Source organism: Pelophylax lessonae (assembly GCF_965119305.1).
Source record: "Pelophylax lessonae genome assembly, chromosome: 2".
Taxonomy (NCBI): domain Eukaryota; kingdom Metazoa; phylum Chordata; class Amphibia; order Anura; family Ranidae; genus Pelophylax; species Pelophylax lessonae.
Window position 1 is genome coordinate 1181383 of NC_138769.1, and position 23885 is coordinate 1205267.

Here is a 23885-nt window from a genome sequence, read left to right on the forward strand (position 1 = left end):
ATAAGGAGGCGGTGATTTCTATGACCAGCTTATATACAGACGGTGGGAGGGGATATAAAACGTAGAAGGCGGGGCCCGGACTCAGAAGGCTGGAGCCTCTAAAATCTGTGGGAGGAGTGTAATATGGTAGGGGTGGGGCCTGTACTCTTTTGGCCGTAGCGGTGTTCCGAGAGAAAACCATACCCTTGTCACTTCCGCCTCTGGAGGTGGGCGTGTTGTAATACGGAAGAGGCGGGGTTTGTAGTGTATAGATAGGAGCGCCCTCTGGTGGCGGATACTGAAGGTGAATTGTCGGTGATGGCGGCGCTCGCTGTTCGGTGTTCCAGGAGACTCCTCCCCCTTCTGGGGGCCCCCCGACCCCTCCATAGCAGCCCGGGAAACCCCTCCGCCAGGGTGGCCGTGGTCTGTATATAACCTGAAATATGGAACTGTCTGATCTCCTATAATATCCTGAAATATAGAACTGTCTGATCTCCTATAGGACACCTATATAGCAATGCATGGACCTGCAGAGAGCTCCACCCACTTAATGGCCATGTGTACCCCTCCCCCGCCCTCACAGGTCATATATAATGAGTATTCCCATCTATGGAGATCTTATACTGCCACCTACAGGAAGAGAGGACACTTTATATATCTATAGACCAGCCCAGGATAAACCCCTCCCACTCCCAGGATGCCCCGGTGTCCCCGAAGGGTGGACATCTCCTCGGCTCTGATGTTTCTTTCCTCCAGTCAAGACTCTCTGTATTCTCTATAGATGGGTTGGATCTTCTGTCCCGGGGACCTCCATGGATGAGGAGACCGAGGAACGAGGACATCCCGGAGTCTGAGATCTATGGTGGTAGAACCCAGGCTGTCTTCTTCCTGCAGGTCATACAATGACCAAGGCTTGGAGATCTTCCTGCAGGTCATACAATGACCAAGGCTTGGAGATCTTCCTGCAGGTCATACAATGACCAAGGCTTGGAGATCTTCCTGCAGGTCATACAATGACCGAGGCTTGGAGATCTTCCTGCAGGTCATACAATGACCGAGGCTTGGAGATCTTCCTGCAGGTCATACAATGACCAAGGCTTGGAGATCTTCCTGCAGGTCATACAATGATCGAGGCTTGGAGATCTTCCTGCAGGTCATACAATGACCAAGGCTTGGAGATCTTCCTGCAGGTCATACAATGACCGAGGCTTGGAGATCTTCCTGCAAGTCATACAATGATCGAGGCTTGGAGATCTTCCTGCAGGTCATACAATGACCGAGGCTTGGAGATCTTCTACCTGCAGGTCATACAATGACCGAGGCTTGGAGATCTTCCTGCAAGTCATACAATGATCGAGGCTTGGAGATCTTCCTGCAGGTCATACAATGACCGAGGCTTGGAGATCTTCTACCTGCAGGTCATACAATGACCAAGGCTTGGAGATCTTCCTGCAGGTCATACAATGATCGAGGCTTGGAGATCTTCTACCTGCAGGTCATACAATGACCAAGGCTTGGAGATCTTCCTGCAGGTCATACAATGACCGAGGCTTGGAGATCTTCCTGCAGGTCATACAATGACCGAGGCTTGGAGATCTTCCTGCAGGTCATACAATGACCAAGGCTTGGAGATCTTCCTGCAGGTCATACAATGATCGAGGCTTGGAGATCTTCCTGCAGGTCATACAATGACCAAGGCTTGGAGATCTTCCTGCAGGTCATACAATGATCGAGGCTTGGAGATCTTCCTGCAGGTCATACAATGACCAAGGCTTGGAGATCTTCCTGCAGGTCATACAATGATCGAGGCTTGGAGATCTTCCTGCAGGTCATACAATGACCAAGGCTTGGAGATCTTCCTGCAGGTCATACAATGACCGAGGCTTGGAGATCTTCCTGCAAGTCATACAATGATCGAGGCTTGGAGATCTTCCTGCAGGTCATACAATGACCAAGGCTTGGAGATCTTCCTGCAGGTCATACAATGATCGAGGCTTGGAGATCTTCTACCTGCAGGTCATACAATGACCAAGGCTTGGAGATCTTCCTGCAGGTCATACAATGACCGAGGCTTGGAGATCTTCCTGCAGGTCATACAATGACCAAGGCTTGGAGATCTTCCTGCAGGTCATACAATGACCAAGGCTTGGAGATCTTCCTGCAGGTCATACAATGACCAAGGCTTGGAGATCTTCCTGCAGGTCATACAATGACCGAGGCTTGGAGATCTTCCTGCAGGTCATACAATGACCGAGGCTTGGAGATCTTCCTGCAGGTCATACAATGACCAAGGCTTGGAGATCTTCCTGCAGGTCATACAATGATCGAGGCTTGGAGATCTTCCTGCAGGTCATACAATGACCAAGGCTTGGAGATCTTCCTGCAGGTCATACAATGATCGAGGCTTGGAGATCTTCCTGCAGGTCATACAATGACCAAGGCTTGGAGATCTTCCTGCAGGTCATACAATGACCGAGGCTTGGAGATCTTCCTGCAAGTCATACAATGATCGAGGCTTGGAGATCTTCCTGCAGGTCATACAATGACCGAGGCTTGGAGATCTTCTACCTGCAGGTCATACAATGACCGAGGCTTGGAGATCTTCCTGCAAGTCATACAATGATCGAGGCTTGGAGATCTTCCTGCAGGTCATACAATGACCGAGGCTTGGAGATCTTCTACCTGCAGGTCATACAATGACCAAGGCTTGGAGATCTTCCTGCAGGTCATACAATGATCGAGGCTTGGAGATCTTCTACCTGCAGGTCATACAATGACCAAGGCTTGGAGATCTTCCTGCAGGTCATACAATGACCGAGGCTTGGAGATCTTCCTGCAGGTCATACAATGACCGAGGCTTGGAGATCTTCCTGCAGGTCATACAATGACCAAGGCTTGGAGATCTTCCTGCAGGTCATACAATGATCGAGGCTTGGAGATCTTCCTGCAGGTCATACAATGACCAAGGCTTGGAGATCTTCCTGCAGGTCATACAATGATCGAGGCTTGGAGATCTTCCTGCAGGTCATACAATGACCAAGGCTTGGAGATCTTCCTGCAGGTCATACAATGATCGAGGCTTGGAGATCTTCCTGCAGGTCATACAATGACCAAGGCTTGGAGATCTTCCTGCAGGTCATACAATGACCGAGGCTTGGAGATCTTCCTGCAAGTCATACAATGATCGAGGCTTGGAGATCTTCCTGCAGGTCATACAATGACCAAGGCTTGGAGATCTTCCTGCAGGTCATACAATGATCGAGGCTTGGAGATCTTCTACCTGCAGGTCATACAATGACCAAGGCTTGGAGATCTTCCTGCAGGTCATACAATGACCGAGGCTTGGAGATCTTCCTGCAGGTCATACAATGACCAAGGCTTGGAGATCTTCCTGCAGGTCATACAATGATCGAGGCTTGGAGATCTTCCTGCAGGTCATACAATGACCGAGGCTTGGAGATCTTCCTGCAGGTCATACAATGATCGAGGCTTGGAGATCTTCCTGCAGGTCATACAATGACCGAGGCTTGGAGATCTTCCTGCAAGTCATACAATGATCGAGGCTTGGAGATCTTCCTGCAGGTCATACAATGACCAAGGCTTGGAGATCTTCCTGCAGGTCATACAATGATCGAGGCTTGGAGATCTTCTACCTGCAGGTCATACAATGACCAAGGCTTGGAGATCTTCCTGCAGGTCATACAATGACCGAGGCTTGGAGATCTTCCTGCAGGTCATACAATGACCAAGGCTTGGAGATCTTCCTGCAGGTCATACAATGATCGAGGCTTGGAGATCTTCCTGCAGGTCATACAATGACCGAGGCTTGGAGATCTTCCTGCAGGTCATACAATGACCGAGGCTTGGAGATCTTCTACCTGCAGGTCATACAATGATCGAGGCTTGGAGATCTTCTACCTGCAGGTCATACAATGACCGAGGCTTGGAGATCTTCCTGCAAGTCATACAATGATCGAGGCTTGGAGATCTTCCTGCAGGTCATACAATGACCGAGGCTTGGAGATCTTCTACCTGCAGGTCATACAATGACCGAGGCTTGGAGATCTTCCTGCAAGTCATACAATGATCGAGGCTTGGAGATCTTCCTGCAGGTCATACAATGACCAAGGCTTGGAGATCTTCCTGCAGGTCATACAATGACCAAGGCTTGGAGATCTTCCTGCAGGTCATACAATGATCGAGGCTTGGAGATCTTCTACCTGCAGGTCATACAATGACCAAGGCTTGGAGATCTTCCTGCAGGTCATACAATGACCGAGGCTTGGAGATCTTCCTGCAGGTCATACAATGACCAAGGCTTGGAGATCTTCCTGCAGGTCATACAATGATCGAGGCTTGGAGATCTTCCTGCAGGTCATACAATGACCAAGGCTTGGAGATCTTCCTGCAGGTCATACAATGATCGAGGCTTGGAGATCTTCCTGCAGGTCATACAATGACCAAGGCTTGGAGATCTTCCTGCAGGTCATACAATGATCGAGGCTTGGAGATCTTCCTGCAGGTCATACAATGACCAAGGCTTGGAGATCTTCCTGCAGGTCATACAATGACCGAGGCTTGGAGATCTTCCTGCAAGTCATACAATGATCGAGGCTTGGAGATCTTCCTGCAGGTCATACAATGACCAAGGCTTGGAGATCTTCCTGCAGGTCATACAATGATCGAGGCTTGGAGATCTTCTACCTGCAGGTCATACAATGACCAAGGCTTGGAGATCTTCCTGCAGGTCATACAATGACCGAGGCTTGGAGATCTTCCTGCAGGTCATACAATGACCAAGGCTTGGAGATCTTCCTGCAGGTCATACAATGATCGAGGCTTGGAGATCTTCCTGCAGGTCATACAATGACCGAGGCTTGGAGATCTTCCTGCAGGTCATACAATGATCGAGGCTTGGAGATCTTCCTGCAGGTCATACAATGACCGAGGCTTGGAGATCTTCCTGCAAGTCATACAATGATCGAGGCTTGGAGATCTTCCTGCAGGTCATACAATGATTGAGGCTTGGAGATCTTCCTGCAGGTCATACAATGACCAAGGCTTGGAGATCTTCCTGCAGGTCATACAATGATCGAGGCTTGGAGATCTTCTACCTGCAGGTCATACAATGACCAAGGCTTGGAGATCTTCCTGCAGGTCATACAATGACCGAGGCTTGGAGATCTTCCTGCAGGTCATACAATGACCAAGGCTTGGAGATCTTCCTGCAGGTCATACAATGATCGAGGCTTGGAGATCTTCCTGCAGGTCATACAATGACCAAGGCTTGGAGATCTTCCTGCAGGTCATACAATGATCGAGGCTTGGAGATCTTCCTGCAGGTCATACAATGACCAAGGCTTGGAGATCTTCCTGCAGGTCATACAATGATCGAGGCTTGGAGATCTTCCTGCAGGTCATACAATGACCAAGGCTTGGAGATCTTCCTGCAGGTCATACAATGACCGAGGCTTGGAGATCTTCCTGCAAGTCATACAATGATCGAGGCTTGGAGATCTTCCTGCAGGTCATACAATGACCAAGGCTTGGAGATCTTCCTGCAGGTCATACAATGATCGAGGCTTGGAGATCTTCTACCTGCAGGTCATACAATGACCAAGGCTTGGAGATCTTCCTGCAGGTCATACAATGACCGAGGCTTGGAGATCTTCCTGCAGGTCATACAATGACCAAGGCTTGGAGATCTTCCTGCAGGTCATACAATGATCGAGGCTTGGAGATCTTCCTGCAGGTCATACAATGACCGAGGCTTGGAGATCTTCCTGCAGGTCATACAATGATCGAGGCTTGGAGATCTTCCTGCAGGTCATACAATGACCGAGGCTTGGAGATCTTCCTGCAAGTCATACAATGATCGAGGCTTGGAGATCTTCCTGCAGGTCATACAATGACCAAGGCTTGGAGATCTTCCTGCAGGTCATACAATGATCGAGGCTTGGAGATCTTCTACCTGCAGGTCATACAATGACCAAGGCTTGGAGATCTTCCTGCAGGTCATACAATGACCGAGGCTTGGAGATCTTCCTGCAGGTCATACAATGACCAAGGCTTGGAGATCTTCTTCCTGCAGGTCATACAATGATCGAGGCTTGGAGATCTTCCTGCAGGTCATACAATGACCAAGGCTTGGAGATCTTCCTGCAAGTCATACAATGATCGAGGCTTGGAGATCTTCTTCCTGCAGGTCATACAATGATCGAGGCTTGGAGATCTTCCTGCAGGTCATACAATGACCAAGGCTTGGAGATCTTCCTGCAGGTCATACAATGACCAAGGCTTGGAGATCTTCTTCCTGCAGGTCATACAATGATCGAGGCTTGGAGATCTTCCTGCAGGTCATACAATGACCAAGGCTTGGAGATCTTCCTGCAGGTCATACAATGATCGAGGCTTGGAGATCTTCCTGCAGGTCATACAATGATCGAGGCTTGGAGATCTTCCTGCAGGTCTTACAATGACCAAGGCTTGGAGATCTTCCTGCAGGTCATACAATGACCAAGGCTTGGAGATCTTCCTGCAGGTCATACAATGACCGAGGCTTGGAGATCTTCTACCTGCAGGTCATACAATGACCGAGGCTTGGAGATCTTCCTGCAAGTCATACAATGATCGAGGCTTGGAGATCTTCCTGCAGGTCATACAATGATCGAGGCTTGGAGATCTTCCTGCAGGTCATACAATGACCAAGGCTTGGAGATCTTCCTGCAGGTCATACAATGACCAAGGCTTGGAGATCTTCCTGCAGGTCATACAATGATCGAGGCTTGGAGATCTTCTACCTGCAGGTCATACAATGACCAAGGCTTGGGAGATCTTCCTGCAGGTCATACAATGACCAAGGCTTGGAGATCTTCCTGCAGGTCATACAATGACCAAGGCTTGGAGATCTTCCTGCAGGTCATACAATGACCAAGGCTTGGAGATCTTCCTGCAGGTCATACAATGACCGAGGCTTGGAGATCTTCCTGCAAGTCATACAATGATCGAGGCTTGGAGATCTTCCTGCAGGTCATACAATGACCGAGGCTTGGAGATCTTCCTGCAAGTCATACAATGATCGAGGCTTGGAGATCTTCCTGCAGGTCATACAATGACCGAGGCTTGGAGATCTTCCTGCAGGTCATACAATGATTGAGGCTTGGAGATCTTCCTGCAGGTCATACAATGACCAAGGCTTGGAGATCTTCTTCCTGCAGGTCATACAATGATCGAGGCTTGGAGATCTTCCTGCAGGTCATACAATGACCGAGGCTTGGAGATCTTCCTGCAGGTCATACAATGACCAAGGCTTGGAGATCTTCCTGCAAGTCATACAATGATCGAGGCTTGGAGATCTTCTTCCTGCAGGTCATACAATGATCGAGGCTTGGAGATCTTCCTGCAGGTCATACAATGACCAAGGCTTGGAGATCTTCCTGCAGGTCATACAATGACCAAGGCTTGGAGATCTTCTTCCTGCAGGTCATACAATGATCGAGGCTTGGAGATCTTCCTGCAGGTCATACAATGACCAAGGCTTGGAGATCTTCCTGCAGGTCATACAATGATCGAGGCTTGGAGATCTTCCTGCAGGTCATACAATGATCGAGGCTTGGAGATCTTCCTGCAGGTCTTACAATGACCAAGGCTTGGAGATCTTCCTGCAGGTCATACAATGACCAAGGCTTGGAGATCTTCCTGCAGGTCATACAATGACCGAGGCTTGGAGATCTTCTACCTGCAGGTCATACAATGACCGAGGCTTGGAGATCTTCCTGCAAGTCATACAATGATCGAGGCTTGGAGATCTTCCTGCAGGTCATACAATGATCGAGGCTTGGAGATCTTCCTGCAGGTCATACAATGACCAAGGCTTGGAGATCTTCCTGCAGGTCATACAATGACCAAGGCTTGGAGATCTTCCTGCAGGTCATACAATGATCGAGGCTTGGAGATCTTCTACCTGCAGGTCATACAATGACCAAGGCTTGGGAGATCTTCCTGCAGGTCATACAATGACCAAGGCTTGGAGATCTTCCTGCAGGTCATACAATGACCAAGGCTTGGAGATCTTCCTGCAGGTCATACAATGACCAAGGCTTGGAGATCTTCCTGCAGGTCATACAATGACCGAGGCTTGGAGATCTTCCTGCAAGTCATACAATGATCGAGGCTTGGAGATCTTCCTGCAGGTCATACAATGACCGAGGCTTGGAGATCTTCCTGCAAGTCATACAATGATCGAGGCTTGGAGATCTTCCTGCAGGTCATACAATGACCGAGGCTTGGAGATCTTCCTGCAGGTCATACAATGATTGAGGCTTGGAGATCTTCCTGCAGGTCATACAATGACCAAGGCTTGGAGATCTTCTACCTGCAGGTCATACAATGATCGAGGCTTGGAGATCTTACTGCAGGTCATACAATGACCGAGGCTTGGAGATCTTCTTCCTGCAGGTCATACAATGACCAAGGCTTGGGAGATCTTCCTGCAGGTCATACAATGACCAAGGCTTGGAGATCTTCCTGCAGGTCATACAATGACCAAGGCTTGGAGATCTTCCTGCAGGTCATACAGTGACCAAGGCTTGGAGATCTTCCTGCAGGTCATACAATGATCAAGGCTTGGAGATCTTCCTGCAGGTCATACAATGATCGAGGCTTGGAGATCTTCCTGCAGGTCATACAATGACCAAGGCTTGGAGATCTTCCTGCAGGTCATACAATGACCGAGGCTTGGAGATCTTCTACCTGCAGGTCATACAATGACCGAGGCTTGGAGATCTTCCTGCAAGTCATACAATGATCGAGGCTTGGAGATCTTCCTGCAGGTCATACAATGACCAAGGCTTGGAGATCTTCCTGCAGGTCATACAATGATCGAGGCTTGGAGATCTTCTACCTGCAGGTCATACAATGACCAAGGCTTGGGAGATCTTCCTGCAGGTCATACAATGACCAAGGCTTGGAGATCTTCCTGCAGGTCATACAATGACCAAGGCTTGGAGATCTTCCTGCAGGTCATACAATGACCAAGGCTTGGAGATCTTCCTGCAGGTCATACAATGACCGAGGCTTGGAGATCTTCCTGCAAGTCATACAATGATCGAGGCTTGGAGATCTTCCTGCAGGTCATACAATGACCGAGGCTTGGAGATCTTCCTGCAAGTCATACAATGATCGAGGCTTGGAGATCTTCCTGCAGGTCATACAATGACCGAGGCTTGGAGATCTTCCTGCAGGTCATACAATGATTGAGGCTTGGAGATCTTCCTGCAGGTCATACAATGACCAAGGCTTGGAGATCTTCTACCTGCAGGTCATACAATGATCGAGGCTTGGAGATCTTACTGCAGGTCATACAATGACCGAGGCTTGGAGATCTTCTTCCTGCAGGTCATACAATGACCAAGGCTTGGGAGATCTTCCTGCAGGTCATACAATGACCAAGGCTTGGAGATCTTCCTGCAGGTCATACAATGACCAAGGCTTGGAGATCTTCCTGCAGGTCATACAGTGACCAAGGCTTGGAGATCTTCCTGCAGGTCATACAATGATCAAGGCTTGGAGATCTTCCTGCAGGTCATACAATGATCGAGGCTTGGAGATCTTCCTGCAGGTCATACAATGACCAAGGCTTGGGAGATCTTCCTGCAGGTCATACAATGACCAAGGCTTGGAGATCTTCTACCTGCAGGTCATACAATGACCAAGGCTTGGAGATCTTCTACCTGCAGGTCATACAATGATCGAGGCTTGGAGATCTTCTACCTGCAGGTCATACAATGATCGAGGCTTGGAGATCTTCCTGCAGGTCATACAATGACCAAGGCTTGGAGATCTTCTACCTGCAGGTCATACAATGACCAAGGCTTGGAGATCTTCTACCTGCAGGTCATACAATGATCGAGGCTTGGAGATCTTACTGCAGGTCATACAATGATCAAGGCTTGGAGATCTTCCTGCAGGTCATACAATGATCAAGGCTTGGAGATCTTCCTGCAGGTCATACAATGATCAAGGCTTGGAGATCTTCTTGCAGGTCATACAATGACCAAGGCTTGGGAGATCTTCCTGCAGGTCATACAATGACCAAGGCTTGGAGATCTTCCTGCAGGTCATACAATGACCAAGGCTTGGAGATCTTCTTCCTGCAGGTCATACAATGACCAAGGCTTGGAGATCTTCTACCTGCAGGTCATACAATGACCAAGGCTTGGAGATCTTCCTGCAGGTCATACAATGACCAAGGCTTGGAGATCTTCCTGCAGGTCATACAATGATCGAGGCTTGGAGATCTTACTGCAGGTCATACAATGACCGAGGCTTGGAGATCTTCTTCCTGCAGGTCATACAATGACCAAGGCTTGGAGATCTTCCTGCAGGTCATACAATGACCAAGGCTTGGGAGATCTTCCTGCAGGTCATACAATGATCGAGGCTTGGAGATCTTCCTGCAGGTCATACAATGACCGAGGCTTGGAGATCTTCTACCTGCAGGTCATACAATGACCAAGGCTTGGAGATCTTCTACCTGCAGGTCATACAATGACCAAGGCTTGGAGATCTTCTACCTGCAGGTCATACAATGACCAAGGCTTGGAGATCTTCCTGCAGGTCATACAATGACCAAGGCTTGGAGATCTTCTTCCTGCAGGTCATACAATGACCAAGGCTTGGAGATCTTCCTGCAGGTCATACAATGACCAAGGCTTGGAGATCTTCTTCCTGCAGGTCATACAATGACCAAGGCTTGGAGATCTTCCTGCAGGTCATACAATGACCAAGGCTTGGAGATCTTCTTCCTGCAGGTCATACAATGATCGAGGCTTGGAGATCTTCTACCTGCAGGTCATACAATGACCAAGGCTTGGAGATCTTCTACCTGCAGGTCATACAATGACCAAGGCTTGGAGATCTTCTTCCTGCAGGTCATACAATGATCGAGGCTTGGAGATCTTCCTGCAGGTCATACAATGACCAAGGCTTGGAGATCTTCCTGCAGGTCATACAATGACCAAGGCTTGGAGATCTTCTTCCTGCAGGTCATACAATGACCAAGGCTTGGAGATCTTCCTGCAGGTCATACAATGACCAAGGCTTGGAGATCTTCTTCCTGCAGGTCATACAATGATCGAGGCTTGGAGATCTTCTACCTGCAGGTCATACAATGACCAAGGCTTGGAGATCTTCTACCTGCAGGTCATACAATGACCAAGGCTTGGAGATCTTCTTCCTGCAGGTCATACAATGATCGAGGCTTGGAGATCTTCCTGCAGGTCATACAATGACCAAGGCTTGGAGATCTTCTACCTGCAGGTCATACAATGATCGAGGCTTGGAGATCTTCTACCTGCAGGTCATACAATGATGAAGGCATAGAGGACATACTTCACGTGGTGAGTCTGGGGGGGGGGGGGGGGGGGCGGGTCCAGGGTCCACCCCTGGACCTTCTCCAATGGATGAATCCTTTCCTACAATTAGGGCTATCTTCAAACATGCAGGACATACTTCACATTGTCAGTTTTTGGGGTTCCACCCCAGGAGCTTCATATGGGACCCAACTTCTCCTACAGAGCCCAAGGCTAGGAAGTTTACTTCCTATAAGGTCTAATATCAGACATGGAGGACATACTTCATGTGGTGAGTCTGGGGATTCCACCCATGGACTTTCTCCATGGGATGAATCCTTTCCTACAATGATACTTCATATGGTAAGTCTTGGGAGTTCCAACCCTGGAGATTCTCAACGGGACCAACTCTTTCCTACAATGCTAAAACCTGGAGCGTCTACTTCCCGCAAGGCCTAATATCAGACATGGAGGTCATACTTCACATTGAGAGTCTTAGGGGTTCCACCACTTGAGCTTCTCTGTGAGTCGAATCTCCTCCTACAATGCTCAAGGCTAGGAAGTCTACTTCCCATAAGGTCTATTATCATACATGGAAGGCTACTTCCCATAAGGTCTATTATCATACATGGAAGGCTACTTCTCATAAGGTCTATTATCATACATGGAAGTCTACTTCCCACAAGGTCTATTATCATACATGGAGGACACACTTCACATGGGGAGTGACTCTTCTCCATGAGACCTGAATCTGGTTCTCTGCACTTCAGAATTTACTGCTTGAACTCATCAGAGACATTCCATCAAGGATCTGTCTCCCAGATTCGAAGGTTTCCCCCTACTCTTCTGTTCAAAAAGCTGGGGGATCCACTCTGTACTAAGAGGGCCAACAATTACATGACCCACAGGTACTGAACGGGAACACGGGTTGGGTCCATGAGTGGGTGGAGCCTATGTGGAGTCAGGAGCCGGGACCTTCTTCAGGGTATTATGCCCCCCTAGTCCAGACTGCCCTTCTCTCCTTATCCCCCAACATTGTTCTTATTTGACATCACATGTCTGTCTGTCTGTCTGCAGGTTCTGTCCGGCTGTGGAGTTTATGATGGGACGGAAATCCACGAGGCCTCAGCGTAAGTCCAGCTATCTGCCCTGTGCATGTTCCCCAACTTACTGACTGCCCTGTGCACCTTCCCTGAGTGACTGACCTCATTCCCAACTATCTGCCCCATGCCCATTCCCAATATCCGACCTCATTCCCAACTATCTGCCCTGTGCTCATTCCCAACTATCTGCCCTGTGCTCATTCCCAACTATCTGCCCCGTGCCCATTGCCCGGACCCCGACTAACTGACTTGTACTCATTCCCAACTATCTGCCCTGTGCCCATTCCTGATATCCGACCTCATTCCCAACTATGTGCCCTGTACACTTTCCCTGAGTGACTGACCTCATTCCCAACTATCTGCCCCGTGCACATTCCCAGACTAACTGACTTGTACTCATTCCCAACTATCTGCCCTGTGTACCTCTCTTCTGCCCATCATTTATTATCCAAGCATCACATTCCATCCCCTACACAAAATGGTGTCTGTCTATGTATCAGATCCTCCCCCCTTTACACAGAAGGCTCTTCATCCACCCCTCCAACCCGAGACATGTCCCCACCCCCCACCTCCTACACACAGGGCCCTTCATCTATCCCTCCAACCTAAGACATCTCCCCACCCCCCACCTCCTACACACAGGGCCCTTCATCTATCCCTCCAACCTAAGACATCTCCCCACCCCCCACCTCCTACACACAGGGCCCTTCATCTACCCCTCCAACCTGAGACATCTCCCCTCCCCCCACCTCCTACACACAGGGCCCTTCATCCACCCCTCCAACCTGAGACATCTCCCCACCCCCCACCTCCTACACACAGGGCCCTTCATCTACCCCTCCAACCTGAGACATCTCCCCTCCCCCCACCTCCTACACACAGGGCCCTTCATCCACCCCTCCAACCTGAGACATCTCCCCACCCCCCACCTCCTACACACAGGGCCCTTCATCCACCCCTCCAACCTGAGACATCTCCCCACCCCCCACCTCCTACACACAGGGCCCTTCATCTAGACCTCCAACTCGAGACATGTCCCCACCCCCCACCTCCTACACACAGGGCCCTTCATCTACCCCTCCAACCTGAGACATCTCCCCACCCCCCACCTCCTACACACAGGGCCCTTCATCTAGACCTCCAACTCGAGACATGTCCCCACCCCCCACCTCCTACACACAGGGCCCTTCATCTACCCCTCCAACCTGAGACATCTCCCCTCCCCCCACCTCCTACACACAGGACCCTTCATCTACCCCTCCAACCTGAGACATCTCCCCACCCCCCACCTCCTACACACAGGGCCCTTCATCTAGACCTCCAACTCGAGACATGTCCCCTCCCCCCACCTCCTACACACAGGACCCTTCATCTACCCCTCCAACCTGAGACATCTCCCCTCCCCCCACCTCCTACACACAGGGCCTAGTGGAGTTAACCCAACTCTCATCCCAAACCTTGCCAGCCTTGACCCGGACTCTTTTCACAGTATTCACACTCCGGACTCTTCCAGTATTCACACTCTGAACTCTTCCAGTATTCACACTCTGAACTCTTCCAGTATTCACACTCTGAACTTTTCCAGTATTCACACTCTGAACTTTTCCAGTATTCACACTCTGAACTCTTCCAGTATTCACACTCCGGACTCTTCCAGTATTCACACTCCGGACTCTTCCAGTATTCACACTCCGGACTCTTCCAGTATTCACACTCCAAACTCTTCCAGTATTCACACTCCGAACTCTTCCAGTATTCACACTCCGAACTCTTCCAGTATTCACACTCCGAACTCTTCCAGTATTCACACTCCGAACTCTTCCAGTATTCACACTCCAAACTCTTCCAGTATTCACCCTCTGAACTCTTCCAGTATTCACACTCTGAACTCTTCCAGTATTCACACTCTGAACTCTTCCAGTATTCACACTCTGAACTCTTCCAGTATTCACACTCTGAACTCTTCCAGTATTCACACTCCGAACTCTTCCAGTATTCATACTCCGAACTCTTCCAGTATTCACACTCCCAACTCTTCCAGTATTCACACTCCCAACTCTTCCAGTATTCACACTCCGAACTTTTCCAGTATTCACACTCCGGACTCTTCCAGTATTCACACTCCGGACTCTTCCAGTATTCACACTCCGGACTCTTCCAGTATTCACACTCCGGACTCTTCCAGTATTCACACTCCGGACTCTTCCAGTATTCACACTCCGAACTCTTCCAGTATTCACACTCCGAACTCTTCCAGTATTCACACTCCGAACTCTTCCAGTATTCACCCTCCGGACTCTTCCAGTATTCACCCTCCGGACTCTTCCAGTATTCACACTCCGGACTCTTCCAGTATTCACACTCCGAACTCTTCCAGTATTCACACTCCGAACTCTTCCAGTATTCACACTCCAGACTCTTCCAGTATTCACACTCCGGACTCTTCCAGTATTCACCCTCCGGACTCTTCCAGTATTCACACTCCGGACTCTTCCAGTATTCACACTCCGAACTCTTCCAGTATTCACACTCCGAACTCTTCCAGTATTCACACTCCGAACTCTTCCAGTATTCACACTCCGAACTCTTCCAGTATTCACACTCCGAACTCTTCCAGTATTCACACTCCGAACTCTTCCAGTATTCACACTCTGAACTCTTCCAGTATTCACACTCCGAACTCTTCCAGTATTCACACTCCGAACTCTTCCAGTATTCACACTCCGAACTCTTCCAGTATTCACACTCTGAACTCTTCCAGTATTCACACTCTGAACTCTTCCAGTATTCACACTCCGAACTCTTCCAGTATTCACACTCTGAACTCTTCCAGTATTCACACTCCGAACTCTTCCAGTATTCACACTCTGAACTCTTCCAGTATTCACACTCCGGACTCTTCCAGTATTCACACTCCGGACTCTTCCAGTATTCACACTCCGGACTCTTCCAGTATTCACACTCCGAACTCTTCCAGTATTCACACTCCGAACTCTTCCAGTATTCACCCTCCGGACTCTTCCAGTATTCACACTCCGGACTCTTCCAGTATTCACACTCCGAACTCTTCCAGTATTCACACTCCAGACTCTTCCAGTATTCACACTCTGAACTCTTCCAGTATTCACCCTCCGGACTCTTCCAGTATTCACCCTCCGGACTCTTCCAGTATTCACACTCCAAACTCTTCCAGTATTCACACTCCAAACTCTTCCAGTATTCACACTCCAAACTCTTCCAGTATTCACACTCCGAACTCTTCCAGTATTCACACTCCGAACTCTTCCAGTATTCACACTCCGAACTCTTCCAGTATTCACACTCCGGACTCTTCCAGTATTCACACTCCGGACTCTTCCAGTATTCACACTCCGGACTCTTCCAGTATTCACACTCCGAACTCTTCCAGTATTCACACTCCGAACTCTTCCAGTATTCACACTCCGAACTCTTCCAGTATTCACCCTCCGGACTCTTCCAGTATTCACACTCCGGACTCTTCCAGTATTCACACTCCGAACTCTTCCAGTATTCACACTCCAGACTCTTCCAGTATTCACACTCTGAACTCTTCCAGTATTCACCCTCCGGACTCTTCCAGTATTCACCCTCCGGACTCTTCCAGTATTCACCCTCCGGACTCTTCCAGTATTCACACTCCGAACTCTTCCAGTATTCACACTCCGAACTCTTCCAGTATTCACACTCCGAACTCTTCCAGTATTCACACTCTGAACTCTTCCAGTATTCACACTCTGAACTCTTCCAGTATTCACACTCTGAACTCTTCCAGTATTCACACTCTGAACTCTTCCAGTATTCACACTCTGAACTCTTCCAGTATTCACACTCTGAACTCTTCCAGTATTCACACTCTGAACTCTTCCAGTATTCACACTCCCAACTGTTCCAGTATTCACACTCCGAACACTATCTAGCTCTGATTTTTGTGAATCTCTTCCTTCGTCATCGTTTTGGACAGGGCCTCACTGCCCCATCTGCTTGCTTTTTATAGGCCCTCATCCAGACTCCACCCAGTGCCTACACCCAAAAACTCATTCTCACCCTGGCTGTGCCCCTGCTGTGATGGATGAGGGACCTTTGACCAGTCCTGCTCATAGATGACCTGTCCTTCTCATAGATGACCTGTCCTTCTCATAGATGACCTGTCCTTCTCATAGATGACCTGTCCTTCTCATAGATGACCAGTCCTTTTCATAGATGGCCTGTCCTTCTCATAGATGGCCTGTCCTGCTCATAGATGACCTGTCCTTCTCATAGATGGCCTGTCCTTTTCATAGATGGCCTGTCCTTCTCATAGATGGCCTGTCCTTGTCATAGATGGCCTGTCCTTGTCATAGATGACCTGTCCTTGTCATAGATGACCTGTCCTTGTCATAGATGACCTGTCCTTCTCATAGATGGCCTGTCCTTCTCATAGATGGCCTGTCCTTCTCATAGATGGCCTGTCCTTCTCATAGATGACCTGTCCTTCTCATAGATGGCCTGTCCTTCTCATAGATGACCTGTCCTTCTCATAGATGACCTGTCCTTTTCATAGATGGCCTGTCCTTCTCATAGATGACCTGTCCTTTTCATAGATGACCTGTCCTTCTCATAGATGACCTGTCCTTCTCATAGATGGCCTGTCCTTCTCATAGATGGCCTGTCCTTCTCATAGATGACCTGTCCTTCTCATAGATGGCCCGTCCTCATAGATGACCTGTCCTTCTCATAGATGGCCTGTCCTTCTCATAGATGGCCTGTCCTTCTCATAGATGGCCTGTCCTTCTCATAGATGGCCTGTCCTTCTCATAGATGGCCTGTCCTTGTCATAGATGGCCTGTCCTTGTCATAGATGACCTGTCCTTGTCATAGATGACCTGTCCTTCTCATAGATGGCCTGTCCTTCTCATAGATGGCCTGTCCTTCTCATAGATGGCCTGTCCTTCTCATAGATGACCTGTCCTTTTCATAGATGACCTGTCCTTTTCATAGATGACCTGTCCTTCTCATAGATGACCTGTCCTTCTCATAGATGGCCTGTCCTTCTCATGGATGACCTGTCCTTTTCATAGATGACCTGTCCTTCTCATAGATGGCCTGTCCTTCTCATAGATGGCCTGTCCTTCTCATAGATGGCCTGTCCTGCTCATGGATTGCCTGTCCTGCTCATGGATTGCCTGTCCTTCTCATGGATGACCTGTCCTTCTCATGGATGACCTGTCCTTCTCATGGATGACCTGTCCTTCTCATGGATGACCTGTCCTTCTCATGGATGGTGCCATCATCTTGTCCTTCATTGACCTAACATCTCCCTTTTTAAAGACCTTTACTCTTTTTCTGATTGACCTCTGACCCCCTCCTATCTTTTCTCTCTTCAGTATTCTTGTCCATCTGAGCCGCCAGGGGGCTGAAGTGAAGATGTTTGCCCCGGACATCCCTCAGATGCACGTCATTGATCACAGCAAGGGGCAGCCCAGCGAGGAAAACAGGTGGGGGGTCTTCCTCTTCCTCTGTAGTCTGTAGATGGTGACCTCACACTGGGGGTTGGAAGGTGATTGGTCTGTAGATGGTGACCTCACACTGGGGACTGGAAGGTGATTGGTCTGTAGATGGTGACCTCACACTGGGGACTGGAAGGTGATTGGTCTGTAGATGGTGTCCTCACACTGGGGACTGGAAGGTGATTGGTCTGTAGATGGTGACCTCACACTGGGGGTTGGAAGGTGATTGGTCTGTAGATGGTGTCCTCACACTGGGGACTGGAAGGTGATTGGTCTGTAGATGGTGTCCTCACACTGGGGGTTGGAAGGTGATTGGTCTGTAGATGGTGACCTCACACTGGGGACTGGAAGGTGATTGGTCTGTAGATGGAGTCCTCACACTGGGGACTGGAAGGTGATTGGTCTGTAGATGGTGACCTCACACTGGGGGCTGGAAGGTAATTGGTCTGTAGATGGTGACCTCACACTGGGGACTGGAAGGTGATTGGTCTGTAGATGGTGACCTCACACTGGGGACTGGAAGGTGATTGGTCTGTAGATGGTGACCTCACACTGGGGGTTGGAAGGTGATTGGTCTGTAGATGGTGACCTCACACTGGGGGTTGGAAGGTGATTGGTCTGTAGATGGTGACCTCACACTGGGGACTGGAAGGTGATTGGTCTGTAGATGGTGACCTCACACTGGGGGTTGGAAGGTGATTGGTCTGTAGATGGTGTCCTCACACTGGGGACTGGAAGGTAATTGGTCTGTAGATGGTGACCTCACACTGGGGACTGGAAGGTGATTGGTCTGTAGATGGAGTCCTCACACTGGGGACTGGAAGGTGATTGGTCTGTAGATGGTGACCTCACACTGGGGACTGGAAGGTGATTGGTCTGTAGATGGTGACCTCACACTGGGGGTTGGAAGGTGATTGGTCTGTAGATGGTGACCTCACACTGGGGACTGGAAGGTGATTGGTCTGTAGATGGTGACCTCACACTGGGGGTTGGAAGGTGATTGGTCTGTAGATGGTGACCTCACACTGGGGACTGGAAGGTGATTGGTCTGTAGATGGTGACCTCACACTGGGGACTGGAAGGTGATTGGTCTGTAGATGGTGTCCTCACACTGGGGACTGGAAGGTGATTGGTCTGTAGATGGTGACCTCACACTGGGGGTTGGAAGGTGATTGGTCTGTAGATGGTGTCCTCACACTGGGGACTGGAAGGTGATTGGTCTGTAGATGGTGTCCTCACACTGGGGGTTGGAAGGTGATTGGTCTGTAGATGGTGACCTCACACTGGGGACTGGAAGGTGATTGGTCTGTAGATGGTGTCCTCACACTGGGGACTGGAAGGTGATTGGTCTGTAGATGGTGACCTCACACTGGGGGCTGGAAGGTAATTGGTCTGTAGATGGTGACCTCACACTGGGGACTGGAAGGTGATTGGTCTGTAGATGGTGACCTCACACTGGGGACTGGAAGGTGATTGGTCTGTAGATGGTGACCTCACACTGGGGGTTGGAAGGTGATTGGTCTGTAGATGGTGACCTCACACTGGGGGTTGGAAGGTGATTGGTCTGTAGATGGTGACCTCACACTGGGGACTGGAAGGTGATTGGTCTGTAGATGGTGACCTCACACTGGGGGTTGGAAGGTGATTGGTCTGTAGATGGTGTCCTCACACTGGGGGTTGGAAGGTGATTGGTCTGTAGATGGAGTCCTCACACTGGGGACTGGAAGGTGATTGGTCTGTAGATGGAGTCCTCACACTGGGGACTGGAAGGTGATTGGTCTGTAGATGGTGACCTCACACTGGGGGTTGGAAGGTGATTGGTCTGTAGATGGTGACCTCACACTGGGGACTGGAAGGTGATTGGTCTGTAGATGGTGACCTCACACTGGGGACTGGAAGGTGATTGGTCTGTTATCTTTCTATACAGGAACGTATTGGTAGAATCGGCCCGCCTCGCTCGCGGTGACATCACAGCCTTGTCCAAACTGAGTGCCAAGGATCACGACGCGATCATCTTCCCTGGCGGTTTCGGGGCAGCGAAGAACCTGTGAGTATGGAAGGAAGGTCATGTGACTTCCTGGATTTATGAATGTTCAGAAGACCTCTGTGTCTGGTGGGTGGAGCTTTTCTGGGACCGAGACGTCCAATACATGGGACCTAGGCAGGAAGTTGGCAGCAAGAACTGTCTGTAGTATTTACCTTTCATTGGGGACATGCTGCTCGGGGTTCCCTCCAGTGCTGCTTACATTTCTGAAGCTCCTGGCTCTGGTTATGTGATTTGTGGTCGGCTGATTATTCCCCCCAGCAGAGATCTCTGGCCTCACTGAAGGGAGTTTAGAGCAGCATTTTCCCCAGGAAATGTTGGCCCTTCTGTTGCTCTTCACCGGCCCCCGCAATGCTGCGTTTTCAGCTTTACGTCTTCATTGGAGTAAGGGTCCATTTCTTAGGTAGCTGTGGCCGCTCCTCTTTATCATTGTGTCATCTGGATTCCAGCCAATCACAGTCTGACTCCTCCTCTTCCTCTCTCAGCTCCTCCTTTGCGGTGGATGGTGAGTCGTGCAGCATTCACAATGAGGTGGAGCGAGTTCTCCAGGACTTCAGGAAAGCAGACAAGCCAATCGGGTGAGTGCGTCTTCCTGCCCAGCTTTTCATTGATTGGATGAGAGGTCAGAGCTCAACTCCTCACTCTGCAGTCAGGAAGAATCCTGGGTTGTCAGAGTCCCTCTTCAGTTGTGGTTGTCATGTGATGGTGGTGGGTGTCATCTGGTGATAAAGATGGTGGCAGGTGTCATGTGATGATGGTGGTGGTGGTGGTAGTGGTGGGTGTCAGCTAGTGATAATGATGGTGATGGGTGTCATTTGATGATGATGGTGGTGGGTGTCATCTGGTGATTATGATGATGGTGGCGGATTTCATGTGGTGGTGGTGATGAGTGGTGGGTGTCATCTGGGGACGATGGTGGCAGGTGTCACATAATGATGATGGTGGTGGGTGTCATCTGTTAAAGATGATGGAGGCAGGTGTCATGTGATGATGGTGATGGGTGTCATATGGTGATGGGTGTCATATGATGATGATGATGGTGATGGGTGTCATATGGTGATGATGATGGTGATGGGTGTCATCTGGTGATGATGATGGTGATGGGTGACATCTGGTGATGGTGATGATGGTGATGGGTGTCATATGGTGATGGTGGTGGGTGTCATCTGGTGATGGTGATGGATGTCATATGGTGATGGGTGTCATCTGGTGATGATGATGATGGTGATGGGTGTCATCTGGTGATGGTGATGGGTGTCATCTGGTGATGATGATGATGGTGATGGGTGTCATCTGGTGATGGTGATGGGTGTCATCTGGTGATGATGATGATGGTGATGGGTGTCATCTGGTGATGGGTGTCATCTGGTGATGGGTGTCATATGATGATGGTGATGATGATGGTGATGGGTGACATCTGGTGATGATGAGGATGATGATGATGATGGGTGACATCTGGTGATGATGATGATGATGATGGGTGACATCTGGTGATGATGATGATGGTGATGGGTGACATCTGGTGATGATGATGATGATGATGGGTGACATCTGGTGATGATGATGATGGTGATGGGTGACATCTGGTGATGATGATGATGATGATGGGTGACATCTGGTGATGATGATGATGATGATGGGTGACATCTGGTGATGATGATGATGGTGATGGGTGACATCTGGTGATGATGAAGATGGTGATGGGTGTCATCTGGTGATGATGATGATGATGGTGATGGGTGACATATGGTGATGATGATGATGATGGTGGGTGACATCTGGTGATGATGATGATGGTGATGGGTGTCATCTGGTGATGATGATGGGTGACATGTAGGCGGTCCTCTGCTCTCCCCCCAGGCTGTGTTGTATCGCTCCGGTCCTGGCTGCCAAGGTGATCCCCGGTGTGGAGGTGACGGTGGGACAGGAGGAAGAACAGGGAGGGAAATGGCCGTATTGTGGGACCGCGAAAGCCATCCAAGCCATGGGAGGAAAGCACAGCCCCAAGGAGGTGCACATATCCTTCTGTGTATGGGCCTCATCCAAGGGGGGGGGGGGGGGGGGTGAACGTGCCCAGGAAGTAGAGGTGATGGAGGCCTGTATCCCAGAGATATCTGCACCCCCTCCCAGCGGTCACCCTAGTGAGGTGTCACACAATGAGATTGTTGTAGTTCTGGCTGGCAGCCACTAGGGGGGTGCACTGAGATCTGAGTTGCAGTGAATCCCATTCGGTGGTGTTGGAATGTCCATTGGATGAGGATGCTCCAGGAAGCTGGAAATCCTCTCTGAGATAAAATCAAACTTCAAGACGTTGTGTTCTTGTCTATCCCCCTGAGCACTGGGGGAGGGGAAGAGCACTGCAAGGAAGGAAGCAGAGACTGCCTATGTAATGAAGGAACACGGCCCTTCCATGTGAGTCCCAGGTATGGGGTCCCCTTGTCCCAGTCCTCTGAGGTTGCCTTTCCTCCAGGTGTATAGGGTCATCTTTGTTTCTGAGGTTGGAGGTCGTCTGCGTCCATGCTGAAGGGTCACCTTTGTCCTAGATATGGGGGTACTCTTGTACTGGGAGTGTGGGGTCACCTTTGTCCTAAATATGGGGATAACCTTTGTCCTGGGTGTGTGGGGCTCACCTTTTTTCTAGATATGGGGGTACCCTTGTCCTGGACGTGTGGGGTCACCTTTGACCTACATATGGGGGTGCCCTTCTTCCTGATGTATGGGGTCACCTAAATATGGGGATAGCCTTGTCCTGTGTGTGTGGGGTCACCTATATCCTAAATATGGGGATAGCCTTGTCCTGTGTGTGTGGGGTCACCTATATCCTAAATATGGGGGTGCCTTTGTCCTTGGTGTGTGGGGCTCACCTTTTTCCTAGATATGGGGGTACCCTTGTCCTGGACGTGTGGGGTCACCTTTGACCTACATATGGGGGTGCCATTGTTCCTGATGTAGGGGGTCACCTTTGTCCTAAATATGGAGATAGCCTTGTCCTGGGTGTGTGGGGCTCACCTTTTTCCTAGATATGGGGGTACCCTTGTCCTGGACGCGTAGGGTCACCTTTGACCTACATATGGGGGTGCCATTGTTCCTGATGTGTGGGGGTCACCTAAATATGGGGATAGCCTTGTCCTGTGTGTGTGGGGTCACCTATATCCTAGATATGGGGGTGCCCTTGTCCTGGGTATGTGGAGTAACCCTTTGTCCTACATATGGGGTTGTCCTTGTCCTGGAGGCAGGGTCACCCTTGTGGGGGGAGGGGAATCACCTTTGTACGATATATGGGGCCTCCTTTGCCTCGGATGTGGGGTCACATTTATGTCTATGGTTTCCTTCCCTTAACCTTTCTCCCCTCCACGAGGTCCATGTGGACAAGGCACACAAAGTGGTCACCACTCCGGCCTTCATGGGTCAGGCTCCTCTGCACACCATATTTGATGGGATCGGATCCATGGTGTCCAACGTCCTCAAACTGACCGGAAAGTGAAGAATCTGCCCCTGCCATGGCCAGTCGCACAGCTCCCCAGAGGTCACGTGATGTGGACGGCTCCCTTGGTGATCTCATGAAGTGGACAGCTCCCCGGGGGGTCACATGACTATAAAATGAATGTATTCTGTATCAGACTTTAATCTGCAATAAATTCTCCTTTACAAAGGGAGTCTGTGGCCTTTTCTCCTGGTGGATTACAGCGGGGGAGTAACCGGTGGTTGTGTTTCTGCTCAATCCCCAATCACAAAACTCTCCTCCCACATAGCCCCACCCCTTGTTAAGAGACAGACTAAAGCTGGAGTTGGACTCCTGAGGACATTCGGGGGCTCCAGGTTGAGGTCTTCTGAAACCAGGAAGGAAGGGGTCACATGACTACATTGTTCGAAGGAGGGTGGCAGGCCGTATGGGAAAGTC

General features: G+C 49.9%; 1 protein-coding gene across 1 annotated transcript; it reads left to right on the forward strand.

The window, feature by feature from the left end:
- The first annotated feature begins 244 nt into the window (after window positions 1-244).
- Window positions 245-23640, forward strand: GATD3 (glutamine amidotransferase class 1 domain containing 3). The gene is made up of 7 exons (XM_082247182.1): window positions 245-402; window positions 12408-12460; window positions 17818-17928; window positions 19868-19987; window positions 20470-20562; window positions 21845-22004; window positions 23343-23640. The coding sequence occupies exons 1-7, from the start codon at window positions 298-300 to the stop codon at window positions 23466-23468; spliced, it is 768 nt and encodes a 255-aa protein (XP_082103308.1). The 5' UTR covers window positions 245-297; the 3' UTR covers window positions 23469-23640.
- Window positions 23641-23885: the final 245 nt, after the last annotated feature.

Bases quoted from the DNA above. Each gene is read 5' to 3' on its own strand.
- GATD3 (XM_082247182.1), top strand. From the start codon at position 298: ATGGCGGCGCTCGCTGTTCGGTGTTCCAGGAGACTCCTCCCCCTTCTG. The intron at 19,988-20,469 runs GTGAGTATGGAA...TTCCTCTCTCAG, and splicing joins TTCGGGGCAGCGAAGAACCT to CTCCTCCTTTGCGGTGGATG. The intron at 22,005-23,342 runs TCCTTCTGTGTA...CCCCTCCACGAG, and splicing joins GCCCCAAGGAGGTGCACATA to GTCCATGTGGACAAGGCACA.